The sequence below is a fragment of the Triplophysa dalaica genome, chromosome 20 (assembly GCF_015846415.1).
Source record: "Triplophysa dalaica isolate WHDGS20190420 chromosome 20, ASM1584641v1, whole genome shotgun sequence".
Taxonomy (NCBI): domain Eukaryota; kingdom Metazoa; phylum Chordata; class Actinopteri; order Cypriniformes; family Nemacheilidae; genus Triplophysa; species Triplophysa dalaica.
This window is the reverse complement of record NC_079561.1, coordinates 4555964-4571486: the sequence shown is the minus strand read 5'-3', so window position 1 is coordinate 4571486 and position 15523 is coordinate 4555964. Positions and strand designations below refer to the sequence as shown.

The 15523-nt window shown below is 37.7% G+C and overlaps 1 protein-coding gene across 2 annotated transcripts in view; it reads right to left on the bottom strand.

Annotated features, from left to right (window-relative positions):
* The window catches only part of adcy6b (adenylate cyclase 6b), a 32672-nt gene extending 26304 nt beyond the window's left edge, over positions 1–6368 (bottom strand). Inside the window, exons 1-3 of one of the 2 annotated variants that reach the window (XM_056733047.1) lie at positions 6278–6368; positions 3224–3413; positions 1720–2608 (exon numbers count right to left, since the gene is read on the bottom strand). In XM_056733047.1, coding sequence (XP_056589025.1) covers positions 1720–2607 — 888 coding nt within the window. In that variant the 5' untranslated portion in view covers position 2608; positions 3224–3413; positions 6278–6368. Of the gene's footprint in view, positions 1–1719; positions 2609–3223; positions 3414–5943; positions 6101–6277 lie in introns of those variants that run through there. The other variant, XM_056733046.1, reaches the window with a different exon arrangement.
* Positions 6369–15523: the final 9155 nt, after the last annotated feature.

The following is a 15523-nucleotide window of genomic DNA, read 5'->3' as shown; positions in this document are numbered from 1 at the left end:
TGAGACAGCAGAAATATCAACTGATAAAGATAAACATGACCAAACGATAATAAATTGATATAACGTAACCATGAAATAATACTTTGGTCATACAGCCCGGCCATTCAAGCGCTCTGTGTCTGTTGCAGGATAATGTTTAGTTTTTGTTTTCCAACTGTTGAGTCACTATTCAACAGCAAACCAGTTCTCGACCTCAGACTTTCTTAACCTGAGACCACCACTTGATACGGTCAAGAATAAAAGTCTCAAGACGCAAACATGGACAGCATACCTTGCTTGCACCTTGCATTTCAGAGAGCATTTCTAAACAGCACTAATCAGCCACCGACATGACCAATGGACTGCATTGATTGTCCACAGGACTGGAACCTATCCCGAATGTCTATGACGAGAATATACAAGTACATGCTCCAGGGTATGGCCCAAGTCAATCAGTAGCCATTATCCCAATCCATTACTATCGTGTCGAGAGGCAAGTACAGAGCCAAACGCCCAGCTGCCTAAGAAGCAAACACACAACAGCGCACTGAACCAGCATTAACCTGGACAATGTCAGGACTAGATCACAAGGACGAGGCTGACAGGCACGGGAGATATTGCATTGGAGACAATGCGTTTCAGCTTCTGCGTAGAATTTAAAAGCACTGTATACAATTTGCATGTTACCAGAACAGTATAGGGCAATTGCGAACATCAGCTTTAAGATGAAAAAAAAATCGAAAATTCCAAATGTTTTCTCCATACTGATAGGTCAGATGCTGATATTTGGTGGTTTAAAAACCCCAAATTTTGTGTTTTAAAGCATAGTTTACCATAGTCGGGTAAATTGTCACATCCATAACAGTCCATATTCCTCATAAATAATCACAAAAAGTGTGTATATATATAGTAACTATATATGTTTTATAAAGAAAACATCTCTTCTCCATTTCTTGGATATTATAGCTTCTGGTTTGCACATTTTAATTGACAAAAATCTTACACGTATATTGCCTCTCAAAAATGTGCGTCCTTGTTTTCCAAAATTCCATTTTTTAAAATAGGAAACTCAAGCATTCACCAATATTTTTTGAGATGTCTGGACTCTATCATCAGTGGTTGAGTTAAATATAAACATATGATTTAATATATTGGTTAAAATACATTTTCTGAGAATTTATATTTCAAGTTTTGACTGGAAATGCCACATCCATTACGCTGGAATTGCCCTTATAGCAAAACAAAGATGAGGGCAAAAAGGAGATGAGGATTGCATCCAAAGCGACCTACAAAAGTGAGTTAGAGTTTGTTCACACCAAGAATGAAAACTAAAAAAAACTACTGTTTTTAAAAAACTGTATTAGTGCCCACACCGATGGACAATAATAACGCTTTTTACCATTTATTCAAGGCATGCAGTATTAATGTGCAAGACTTACAATTTTGATAGATTTTAAAGGGCTGTTTGTCTTAGAATTCATCAGCTATGAAAACAATCAATCTGAAAGTGATCCCAACAATATTGTTTCCCTGTATCCCTGTCCACTATTCCTTTTTTTACCAATTTAACCAGTACTAAAACTTCACATTATAGTTTTCTTGTGAGCGACTTTACAAATGCAAGTTACAAAATTGCAATATGTTGTGCCTTTATTTGTAGCCACATACAACTGAAACGGTTAATGCATAGGAACGTTTTATGTCATAGTACAACAATGTCTGGAATGAACACACACATACCTGTTTCCAGAGGAATTCGTCGTTGAGGTTCAGTCTCCATGCCATAATAATATGAATGGTGGAGAGCACGACCCCTGTAATCACCGCCGCTCTCATTCTCACCGGCAACAGCGTGTAGATGATGTAGATGAAGAACATTGTCCACCAGATCCCTTCAGAGGCGCTGCGGGGAGCCACCATCCACACGCCAAACACCTGCACCACCATTAACACCACCATCACCAGATAACTAACAATCCACATGTAGTCCTGATGGAAGCCATTTCTGTTACACACCACCGTCAACACTAAGAAGAGGCCCATGGCTACAGAGAGCACAGAGGTGTATGGCACATCAGGTGGACCTTGGACGCAATGGAAAACCAGCATGACTCCACAAACTACAACCAGCATTCCCATCAGCATCGTGAGAGAGCTCTGGTTGAGCCTGAAGAAGTATCGCTGATACAATCGTTCAAGTTTGGTCGACTTAAACTTCTTGGACTGAAAAACACGAGCCAACCGCAAAAAGCAGGCCAAAACACACCTCTGCGGACCCTTCCTCTCTTCCCCACCATCATCTTGGTTCTCGCCATCTTTTGTTTGCCCCGTCACAGTATCTTCAAAAGCTAGGTCGACGGCTCTCAGACCTACATCACCCTTCCTGCCATAGTGGTCTTCCTGCCAGACGCACCGTGTGCTGAAGTTGCTGCTATTGGTGCCCCCCGCTGCACGGGAGTAGTTTGGCGACGGGGAGTCCATGGCTTCAGGATCCCGAAGGCAGCTCATGTAGCGCGGGTTGCAGAGGGACGAGTCCCTCTTACGCCTCGACTTCCTGCCGTTACGCTCACCCCATGCTGTCTTGTGGTTGTCCACTCTTGTAGCTTTAAAGCCGTTGACCCAAGACATTCTAAAAGAAAATGAAAAGTGAATAAGTAGAACATTATATATTATACATCTGTATACAATTATACCAAACAACTTTTTTAAACTATCATTCAAAAGTGTGATCTTTTTTATAATTAACAGTAAATAAAGAAATAAATAACAATACATTCATAAACGACATTATAATCCATTAATAAATAATTACTGAATGAGTTTAAATAAATAATAATATCCTAAATTAGTCATATTAATTATATTTATATTATAAATTAATGCATAATAATTATTTAATAAATGTTAATACATTTTATGTGATGTAATAATTAATTAATCAATTGAAATAAATTAATAATATCCTAAATTAGTAAAAAAATAATATAATACATTTATAAACAATAATGTAATAAATTGATAATTCATAAATCAACTGAAATAAATAAATTAATAATATAGTCACAATTAGCATTATGAAAAATAACAGCAAATTTATCAAAACTATAAAATGACAAACAGAGGTATAGGGGCTGCCATCCTAAGAAACAACATTCAGTCAGGTGTGTCTAAACTGTTCTTTACAGTGTTCTTTACAGTATTTACAGTGTTATTGTTGCCGAGCGGTTCAGGGAGGTCAGCTTACCTGTGTGGCTTCCTCTTTGTGTGGCACTGCTTTGTTTTACAAGGCACTGCATTTACTCTAGTGTATTACCGGCGGTCTTCTGAACACATACAGGGTTTGTCTCCGAGTTCCGGGACAGCCACACAAACACAGGGATATTAGAAACTCGTCGTGCACTGCCGAGATCTCTGCATCTCTCAGCCAGCGGAGTCTGTTGGTTCAACAAAAACAGAGCTTGTTTGAGCAAGAAATAAACGCATGACTCGAAGTAATCAGACACCATGTCACAAGTAACTTTAACTAACTGCTGAACTTGTCTGCTGACATTAAGAAGTATAATTCGTCTACGCACTTGGCAGATGCTTCTACCCGAAGTGACTTACAGCGCAATCCAGTTATACCTTTTATCAACCTACATGTTTCCTGGTATTTTTCTAGTTTCGTGAAACTTCGTCTGTTTCCTAGGGATGCACAATATACATTTTATGGGATACTTCACACAACAATGAAAATTCTTTCATCATTTACTAACTTTCATGTCATTCCAAACCTGTATGACATTGTTTCTTTTGCTGAACACAAAAGAAGATATTTTGAAGTAAGTACCAAACATAATTGGTCCCCACTGACTTCCACTGTATGAACACAAAAGGGCGAAATTTCTCAAAATATCATCTTTTGTTTTTTACACAAGTAAAAATCCTACACAAGTTCTGAAAGACGAGGGGATGAATAAATGATTATTTGTAGGTGATCTATACCTTTAACATACTGGTTATCTGCCAATGCTTTTGGTTATGTGTTTTACTTTATCTGTTACATTCAATTGATATTGAGATTATTTCTATTGATAAATCGTTTCCTTTCTATTTTAAGGGAATGGGAGTACGCAAAAATATAACCCATGATACCTTACTTCTCGAGAACTTCCCTCCTAGACTCATTCTAAAATGAGTTATTGAAAGTGTTTTTAACCTATCAATGTGTGAAATCAGTAAATCTATTTCAGCTGTGATGGATCCTTGTTTATTTATCCGTCTGTGGCATAACAGAAATTATACCTTATGTATTTGTAAAAAAGTCAAACTGTTTAAACTGCATGAACTGAAAAAAAATTCTAAGTATGTTTATCTAGAAAATACAACTAATACCAAAGAGGAATTTCTAACCAGCATCCAAGAGGTCCCGCGCTATTATACGGACTCTTTCATTATTTACTAATCCTCCTGTCCTGTATGACATTCATTTTTCTACACAACACAAACGAAGGTTTTTTCTTTCGTTTTTCACATACCAACATTCGTCAAAATATCTTTTTTTGCACTCTGCAGAAGATATAAGCTTTCCTGTAGCTCAGTGGTAAGAGCATTGCGTTAACAACGCAAGGTTGGGTTCGATTCCAGGGGATTGCAAATACCTATGTAAAATGTATAGGATAAAGCAATGTAAGTCGCTTTGGATAAAAGCGTCTGCTAAATGTAATGTAAATGTAATATAAAAGTCATGGGGAACTATTCCTTTGCTTATTTCTATAGATATATATATTAAAATAATAGCGTTGGATCCCACGGTAAATCCATGTGTGTATGCACAAGATCGCAGTACAAATGTTTGAAAAGACGCAGGCTAAGCCAACTGTGCAAAGGACAAGACTTTGACGTTCAAAGAGCAAACCACAAAAAGAGTGCATTTTAAGACGAGAAGATTTTCCCTGAATGTAAACACAGGCCTGTTTTAAGCTTGCTGTTTGGCAACAAAGGGCTTACTGCCTGTGTGCCATCACAACGCTCTGTAATTCAGATTCAATTGTCCATGCTTCCTAAACGCGCTCGGATGAGTCACTACGTTTTATCTTGTGGGGGACATTTAACTTCAAGCAGTTTGAACTGCCTTTGAATGAAATAAGCTGCAAGATGTTAAACTTCGTCACCATCTCACCACCCCTGTGATCTTTAAAAGGGCAAATGGTGCCTTTTGGGAAGAAAGAGGGGTTTGTGACAGCAATTCCTGTTATTTTTAACCCTACAACAGCATGAACACACGGGATTACAGATCAAACAGAGCAATCTAAACAAAGTTAAGGGAAAGTTGAGTGGATGTTTCCCTCTGTGGACCCCACACTGCGGCTTGACCTTCCAATTTAACTCGCCACCGAGATTCGGATGTTGGTTCTGACGTGAGAAAATATAAGAGAAGCGATGACAACCTGAAACCTTTAACTTTACAGCAATAAAGCAATAAAATCCGACGTAATACCTCATGACAGGTGGTCATAACTCCAAAGAGCCATTTGACACTTCACACGGGACACAAAATACATGAAATAACTCACAGTGATAAAGAAACAAGCCACGCTATGTACTACTTTGTGTGCCTCGTGAAAAAAACTGTTTACATTTCAATTACATAAGAAGACCCATCTAGTGCAATGGTGTGTTTGAAGACCTTAACGCAGTGCCAACCGTAACAAGTAACACCGTAACTAAATGTGGAGAATGTGGCTGGTTTCTAGCGATTTAATGTGAGCTCACCACATCAAATCGTAAAGACGTTAACCGCAGCAACGAATCCCATTTTCAAGCATTTCGTCTACTGTCAGTTCGCCCTCATCGTCGGCGCGTTTTTAAACGACGCGTGCGACTGTAACATGTTGACTGAGGGCTCCTATGCTGATGCTAACACACTGCGAAACAGGCACACAGAGTACGCCAAAGCACATCCGTAGGGCAACCAGCACTCACCCAAACCCCCATGAATCCGCAGCGCAATGTGCTTCAATGACAAATCCGCAGAGTGAAAGCGTACGTTGTCCGTGCGATGGTTAGATTCTCGCGCACGCTGGGCGACACAATCACGTTCGTCTACATGCTCCCTTCACGCGCTTCTACTATTCACCGAAGTCGGGATCCCCCTAGAGGCGCAGGAGCGTGCGCGTGCGCGTGTGCGCGTGTCGGAGCGGTACAATATACGCAACACGCAGAGAATACGAAAACGTTTCGCGCATCGTCTCTTGTGGCTTTTATTGGATCTGTGCTGCGTGCACGTGGTTTTCATCAGAATACATTACAAACTTACTTTTGAAGGACGAGGTTTTTCCTCCCGTTTTGCTGTTCTGCTGGCTTGAGGATCCCGAGTTGATAAAAACAATGTGTGTGCGTGACTGGTTGGTGCCCCCACTATGCAAATAAAGCTTTATTTGTTCTGCGTACAGAACACGTAACCTTTGAGTGTAGTTTGGTCACTTTTCGTCTATTTTGCATTTCTGGGTATGTAGCCTATCGCATTCTCTGCTCAAATCCCACTTTTGTTTTATGATACTGTTACGATGTATATTTAAAACAAGCTCTCAAAATAATGTATGAACGGATGGAATGGCTTATGAATTGCAGTGATGACCTTGAATTCATAATGCAAACTCAGGATAGAACTTAACTTTTACATTTGATTCAAAGCATTGTAGTTAACCAAAACATAGAACAAAAGAGATATTTTGAAGAATGTTTGTAAATGTGCAATGGCTGTACCCGTTGACTTAGTTTTGTGTCTGTAGAGTCAAAGTCGGCCCACTGCCGTTGTTCGGTTACCAACATTCTTCAAAAAAGTCTTCTTCCGTGTTCTGTAGAAGAGAGGCATACATGTTTAGTGTATGAGGTTAAGTAAATGATGACATAATTTTCATTTATGGGTGCACTGCCCCTTTAAACAATGGATGAACTTGTAATGAAAATGCATGTAATGAAAACAGCACAACAATGCAGTATTAAAATCCGTTTGATGGTTTGTTAATACTTTTCCACACTATAACACTTTAAATATAAGATTTCTTTCAACTTTACACACAGCTAACTATAATTGTAAAGTTCTTACCACCAAAATCAATAGCAGTAATATTGCATAATATTATTGGCCAACATAAAATCTGACACTAAAGATAGCGTGCCAACTTGGCACGTAGTTTGTCATCTAACCGACACGTCTATATGCCTGAATCATCATCTACAATCATTCTGTACAGTATTCAAATTTCCATAAACAGTTCGCACGAGCACCCACACGCACACTTATAAATAAACTACTTTTACTCATCCTACTTTTACTAACAAGTGGAAGCTATTGAACTTTGAGTTATAGCGGGACCTGACTGTGTTCTTCAAGTTTACAAGTACATAAAGTTTATTCCGTTTTAATTGTTTATAACATCCTCATTATATAACAACCTGTGCCATATCTCCCTGCCCCCCCCTTTGCCTGACTCTTCCCTCAAAATAAGGGGTTGCCTTCTCCACCCTTTTATCTGACCTGACCGAAGATTCTGCACTTTGGTCTGAGGAGCTTTCATTTCCTGCCTTAAACCCTCAACAACCCCAAGCAAAGAAAGAAATTAAGGGTCAGAGTCAAAACTGCACTTCTCCTTCAACAGGATCCACCCATTGCAATCCAATATCCTTGCTGGCTTCAAAACAGTCTTGTTCAAAGCTTTGGGAATTTGCGCTTCTTTCATCCCAGCAATCTCAACATAGGCTACTGCTAGACGGCATTTAATTTGTCTGGTTTCTTCTCTCTTCAAGACCATTTGTGCAGTTATTAAAGTGAATGTTTATCTCTTAACAGTGAATCCATCTTTCCAAAAATGTAATAAAATGTGAGGATCTCCGTCACCATCATGTTTTAAAATAGACGTTATTGTTCCTTATGGATAAAAAATAATGAACCCAATTGGATCTAGGTGACCAAACAGTTACCAGACAGTCCTGACTTCTTTCTAACAAGTTTATAACTTTAAATTGCTTCCTCTTGTTGTTAAAATAGAATGGTGGTTTATTTAAGTGTCCATGTGTGTACGTGTATGCTTGTGTTGCAATCTGGTGTAGATGATAAATGTGGCAAATTGGCACACTCACTTTACAGCCAATAATATTATGTAATACTTTTACTGTTATTGATTTTGGTGTTACGCAGTTTATTGTAGAAGAAGTGTTTAAAGTATCTATAATATATAATTCTTTTCTGAGGGGAAAATTTTCCAAAGCTACTTCATGATTACAAATTATTTAAAACGCATAGGAAGTAAACAAAAACAAAGTTCTACTTTATAATTTATATAACACTTTAAAGTGGTGATATGACACAGCTGAAACTAATTTTATCGTTTGTTTTATATGTGATGCAATGTGTATACACGATTTAATGTTCAAAAATGCTGTATTTTTCACATACATATTCATAACTCGCCTCTCTGATATGCAATTTTTTTTTACAAAGCTCATGGCTCTGAAAAGTGTGGTGTGCTATGATTGGTCAGTTAAACAGCGGGTTGTGATTGGTCGAATATTGCAATCGTGTGACGGAAATGTAACGCCTCTTACCATATTTGGAACATCAGGTTCCAAAGAAATTGTACTGACAGTTACGCCCACCTTACTTGCGTATACATTTGGGCGGTCTTAGTCAAATCATACCACCAACTGTGGGGTTGTGGTTACACAAGGTGTTTAAGGCAAGTGAGTGAGCATTTTAGATAGAAGGGATCTTTTGTTCCGACACTTTAATATAGCAATTTTACGTGTCTATTACATGCATGGGCAACTTATAACACACCAAAGACACAGAAAAAACACGTATTCATGCCATATGACCCCTTTAAGGAACATTAATAAGATAAAAGTTTCACAAAATATGTTGTTGCCTACTGCTGCCATCTAGTGTTTGTACTGGAAAAACTAGAACTGTTGTCATGAGATTGGGCAATCCTTTAATTTCAATTCACTGTAATACTGAGACAACAGCTTTCACCGTAATCTATAAGAACATTTTGATGAATTAATTCATGAATCCTCATAGTGGATTCATGAATCCTCAAAGTTCCATAGTGCAGAATGAAACGAAACAAACCACAGTAATAGGCAAATTAATTACAATATGTGCTTTTTATTCAAAAAATTATATTAATTACACATGCTTAGTTTTTTCACCAGAGGGCACCAATGACAACATTTTACCTTGTTGTGTATCAAAAAACATACTATTTGATTTCATACATTAGTTTCATAAATAAATAAATAATTGATTATTTATTTATAGTGACACACACTGTGCGTATGTGAGGAGTGTGTGTGTGTGTGTGTGTGTGTCAGCGTAAGCCTATTGTCTTTTTGACATTGATACAACCTGCTTCAGAAGTCAATAGTTCAATCTAAAACCGATGGCACTGCAAGTCCTTTTCTCTACCAAAGTGCCACATTGGTGAAAATTGAGAGCAGCTTTGCAACACTGATTCTTTCTGTCCCGACCTCAAAAATAATATTGAAAGAAGAGACTAATCCCTTGCTTTGTTTGGGGTAGCTTGCGTGACATGTACAACATTGCAGCGGTTTGAAATGATTCTTTGATTCTTGTTTAAAGTACTTGGCACCATGTTCCTTAAACAAACATGTAAGAATTGTCTTTTTATATCAATTGAAACAAATAAAAACGTGGTGTGGAAAAAATAAGCACAGTCACTAACATTTGTAAGCATCTAATACAATATGGACACACATTTTGATGTTGACAAATTGTTTCTCTTGCTTTTCACAAATAAATGCAGGACAACACTTACATGAATGATGGATATACAGCTCTAAGATTGCTAATGCATTATTTATCAGAAATTGGGTAATCCAATCGTTCCTCCCATCCGTTTATTGTGTATGCTGTCAATGATAAGGACTATAGACTGATTCAAACCTGTAACATTAAAAATGCAGTTAACCGAGGCATCTAATCGGAAAGAGAGTGCTTTCACTATGCCAGCGATGCAGTACCATGACTGTGTCTCCAAACCCAGTGATCAGTCTACCTTGACAGCATTTTGGGCATCAAAGGCGGAAGCAGCATGTCTGTCTCATATGTGATCTCTATAAATGCTGTAAAGCTGCACGGTGGGTTTTCTTTAAATACCAATACCAAAATAATAATAATTAACTATTTGATTTATATAAAATAAATGAACACAAAAGGCACATTGTGGTTTAATTTAACACGTGTGTAGCCTTTATCTCCAAAGTTCTATCCATCCATCCAAGTTTCTACCTCAATCTACCATTAGTTTGGTCAAGTATTATTCAAACTCTAAATTAACTTCATCGCATATATTTATTCACCTTCATGTTATTACAAACCTGCATGACAAACAAACAGAAGAAGATATCTGGTGACCAAACAACATTGTGCCCCAATGACATCATTGTATTTTTAATGTTCTTTTTTAATCATCAAGATGGAAGAAAATGAAGAAAATTTCACAGCCCTCATAATTAAAAAAGTTTAAAAGAGAATAGATGTTTCATACATAATGCATGGTGTGCCGTTCAACTCGGTGAGCAAGTCCAAGGGACTAACTGACAGACACAAGGACTGAATGAGCTCATAGAGCTGCCAAGATCCTGCCCGAAATTTTGTCTTTCTCTCCCGCTCTCTCTTTTTCCATCTATGCTCTGATAACATTGTGGATTTTAAGCCTCTATTCATGTTTTATTCACATGTACCACTCATATGGAACTCAAATTGATGGGTCCCTTCCTCTGCTCGGCATGCCTGACTGTTCTGGGCAACATGTCCTCATATATTATGGATCTCAGATCCAAGTGGACAGTGAAAATTAAAAGTTATATGAGATCTACCACCTGCTTTCAGCTACTTCTATGATATCTTTATACATTTTATCTCCTATTATGTTATTATTGTTTTATTATTACTATTACTAATATGATGCATGCAGCAGAGTTTGTCTAAAACAGGCTGTTCAATCCTAAAATATTTATCGATAGTTATTTTGATTTTCTTGGTATGATACACTCACAATGTTTACTGTAGCTAATGTATTTTTTTAATCGACACAACGTTTTAAATGAAACTTGATTTGTAAGCGACTTTCTGATGGGAAACCAATTTTCCTACTTTGATGTTTGTATATGGAGTCACTCGGGCTAATAATGAAAACAAGTAAAGGAAAAAGAAAAACATTTACAACATTCTTTTCAGGTCTTCACTAAGCCTATGGTGAATAAAAGATTAAATTCCATTATGTTTTACTCTAAAATATAATATGACACCACGTTGGCTAAATTCATGTTGTGTTCTGTAGGTGTTTATGTTACACGTGTGTTGTGTGTATTTAAAAGATGAGGGAGGAGTATTTGTGTAGTTGAAATGCTTTCAAGCAGTTGGCTGATCAGGTATCTTCTTTCAAACTGAACTTTTATGTCAGACAGACAGCCCTGTCTCTCCAGAATAAATCACACATGGGACATGTCCACATATCTGACATGAAAACAGAAAAAAGAGACAACTGGGCACTCAACATTCTCTCCCAAAGCACAGAACTGTCACTAAAACAAACTTTTCACCTGTAAATGTATTGGAATATACAGAACACTTAGTTGTTAATTCAAAGTGGATTGATCTTTCGAAGCATTAAAGGCAAAACAAGCATATAACGATATATATATAATTTGTTTTGCTGTATTTTACTCTTTACATAGTACATTAGAGAGGACAGGAAGCAATGAGGGATAGAGACGGGGGCAGGATCAGGAAAGGACCACGAGTAGGGATTCAAAGAAACAATTCTTTTTACATTTTTCTTCAAATTGTCTTTTTTCTGAACCCCATTAGGTTCCTGTTCTTAGACGTTCAAGGTTTCATTGTAGCAGGTTAAAATGAGTTGCATTATGCTTTGTGACAATTACTATTGTTAAGTCGGTTGCACAACTAAGGTTATGCTGAATTTATTCAGTCAAAGTGCACTTTACCCAATATAGGGGCCAGATTTCAGCAAAAACAGTCATGAATCTCCTTTTGATTTATATCAGCATCGTAAAGGGATTGTTGTCACATTGTGATCCTTTAAGACAAGTGAGGAAACTGAAAAGACACTGAGGCATAAGGAGTGAGTTTGTATCTGTGAGATAGAGAGCGGGAGAGAGAGAAAGAGAGAGAGAGAGAGTGTGTGCGCAAGGGAGAGAGAGGGAGAGAGAGTGGAGGGAGCTGGGAAAGAAATAAGACAGTGGGAATATGAGATTCTGTCTAATGTGCAGGGGGAGGGAGAGATAGGGAGAGAGATCTCAAGTCTGTGTCTACAGAACACTTCACTTCTGCCCTGAGATGAAGCACACCATGACCAGCTAGCTGTGAGATTGTGCACTTTCTCCACAACACCAACTGAGTAAGTACAGTTGCTTCTCTAATCTTTTTCAGTTTGGAAGAATTTCAATTGACAGAATGTTTAGTCAATATTTCACCATTTCCAAGTTATGAATTTTGTAAAGGTTGACAGTCCAGATCTAAAAAAATGATTGACTATGAAATGTGTAGAAGCAGAACATAAACTTACTTGCTTCCTGTTCAGTTGATTCTATATAGGATTAAGTTGTTCTGTTACTTATTGAGGCAATTATGTTGACCCTGCTGTGGTTTCAACTTTGTTTTATTTGAAATGAAGCAGAAACTGTTATCATGCAGTTTTAATGAAATATGTATAGATTTCTCTTTTTTGGCACATGATTAATGCCAGTGAAGCTGTTGGCATTCTTGCAGGCGTTCATGGTGTTTCTTTTGAGCTGGGGGAAGGGGTGCATTTGGAACCACTGGGCTTCCTGTATGAGGTCAATTAAATACTGCATGAGACAAGAGCACTAAAAGCCTGTCCCGTGAGGAGGGGAGTGCTTTGTGTGTGTGTGAGCTCACTGGAGTATCAGTGCACAATGCCTTGATTATATTTGATGAAATAGCAAAGTTTCTAGATGTGTTGACATTTAATATTTGCGTTCTTTAAGCAGTTTAAAAAATATATTTCTCAATGAAGTTTGTTTTCAGCATAATGGGAAAATAAAAGGAAAAGTTAGAATGTCAGCTCATAACCTAAATCACCTTGTAGTGTTGTATAATAGGTTTCTTCTAAAAGAAAGACCAAAAAATCACACAAACGTCTCAATTTCAGAAAGGATCTCAACAGTGTCAACTAATCTCAGATTTGTTGCCTGCAAAAGTCAACATTATTGAAGATTTAAGCATGAACTCGAACAGTTCTCATCAAATTGACCCAAATCCTGATTATTTTAGCAATACAATACATGCATTTTACAACATACAATTATTTTGTAATTTATTTCTATTTTCATTGCTTTAAAGCAATTTCAGACCAAGTTGAGAACTTTCTCCCAAGCTATGAAAGAGCAATCTTTGGGACTATTAAGATACGTTTTCAGTTTTAGTCTAGTTTTCTTCCACTAAAATGTATTGTCTTATTTTATTTGAAAATCACTTTGTATAAAATAATGTGGATCAAGTTGCCTTTTCTTACCTTTCTAGCCTTGTTTTCTGTCCTGAATCTGATATATATTTGGTCACTCGTGCTATTTGATCGTGCTATTTGGAGAAATCAATCCCATAATGCCACAGTTAGACCGTGCGTTGTATGGGCAAAGTGCACATCTACTGTTTATAATATAATTCTCACGCTGCTGTCGAGTTGTGTGACTCGATGTCATTCTGGTGTTCATATTCCACTTTGACTGCCTGCTGTTGTAACATAAGATGTCAGTTCTATTTTTATCATGTCCATCATATTTGATTGCAATCGCTGTCCTTGGTGAAACAAGATGCCTGGGAATGCAGAATTCATTGCATAAAAATGAATTGGTATTTTGACAAAAGCAGTTGGACTTAACTTTGCCGGAGAACAGGAGACGATAAGAACGGGAGGTTTGCAACCGGATGGGAAGAGATATCACATATTGATTTACCCTGTGCTTATCTGGAAAAGAAAACGAGAAGTTATAGAATTTAAGACTTCTCTGGGGATTGGTTTTCCATAGCTCAGCAAAACATCTGAAACGGTCAGCCATATGTGAAAGAATATCAATATCATGTCAACCGCATTGAAACCGATACTGAACTGGACATGTAATGACTCAATTAAAATAACGAAACTGAACCTAAACATACAGCATTTAAAACCTATTATTCAGTGTTTTCTGAGTTTAACTTCCAGTCAGATACAAAGAGATCCATCAGTCCCCTTTGATGTTGGATGAGGACATTTGCATTGTGCCCCCTCACTAGTCTGTGGTATCTCGTGCGCTTTCAAGGCATCCTGTTATGCACCCAGCAAATGAAAAGCAAGTAGAGTGGAAGAAATGCTAAATTTAGATCACGAGTGAAAAAAGCATGTACTGTACCGGTCTTTATCGCTTATACTGAGATGTAGTGACTTTATGTCCCTTCACTCACCCCTAAGATATTCTACACCATAAGCTCTCTTTTCTCCTCACAGCCTGTTCTCAAAAAATTGAAATGTCCTTTAGAGTACATTTAAGGAACAGTGGGAACAGCGGGGCTAGTTGTCACCTTTGAAAGTTGTCTCTATATCCTCGGTATCTATACGTTACTGTAATCTTTTACATAGGCATGTTGGTCACGTTTAATAGGTTTTCTGTACATCCAAGACTTTAAAGCATGTGCCTACAAAGAAAAAGCCTTCAAAAATGAACCCAGTCCTAAAAATGTTCACTGGAGCAAAAAATGTGACAAAAAGCCTCTGGTCTCCTCCATACGGAAAAATAATATAATCCATGATCCTTAAAAAATGACAAACAACTACTTGTTCTCCATTAGAGTTGTATGTGTGTGAATGTGTCCTTGTGTTTGTTCTCAAAGTTTGCCCGCTTGTGAGCACACGTCTGAAGAAAGCACAGCGGTAACATGGCCTCAGGACAAGAGGCTCTAAAAGCCACCGCAGAGCTGGTTTTATTCTAATGTGGGCAAAGTTGAACGAAGAACACATGCTTCCAGTATAATGGACTCTAGAGAGAAAGCTCAACACTGCCTGGGGTATGCATGCTGATTAATACAACCTGATAATATGACTAATAATCATGTGCCAATAAGTCTTGGTGCCGCCCCATTGGTGCTGTATATGGAAGCCAGCTCACCTTGTATTTGTGGAGCGTTCTGCACCATGCTATAGTCAGGACAGCATCGCTGTGAAGGCATCCACCCGTTTAAACAGATTTCCTCTCAGTGAGATCAAACCTCAGAAGAAAAAAGAGGATAACAAGATTAACACTCAAAAAGTTTGTGTCCAGAATTTTGGTCACAATGTTAGAGATTTTGCATATGTATTGAGATAAGTAGTCATATCAATGATATTGATATTTGCTGGAAATAAGTTTGCACATGCGCAAGGTTAGATAGATTTATTTGCATATAATGTTATGACGCAGGGGTATGTTTTTGTCAATATTGTGTAGACTTTAGAAAATATAGTGCATTTGATTCCCT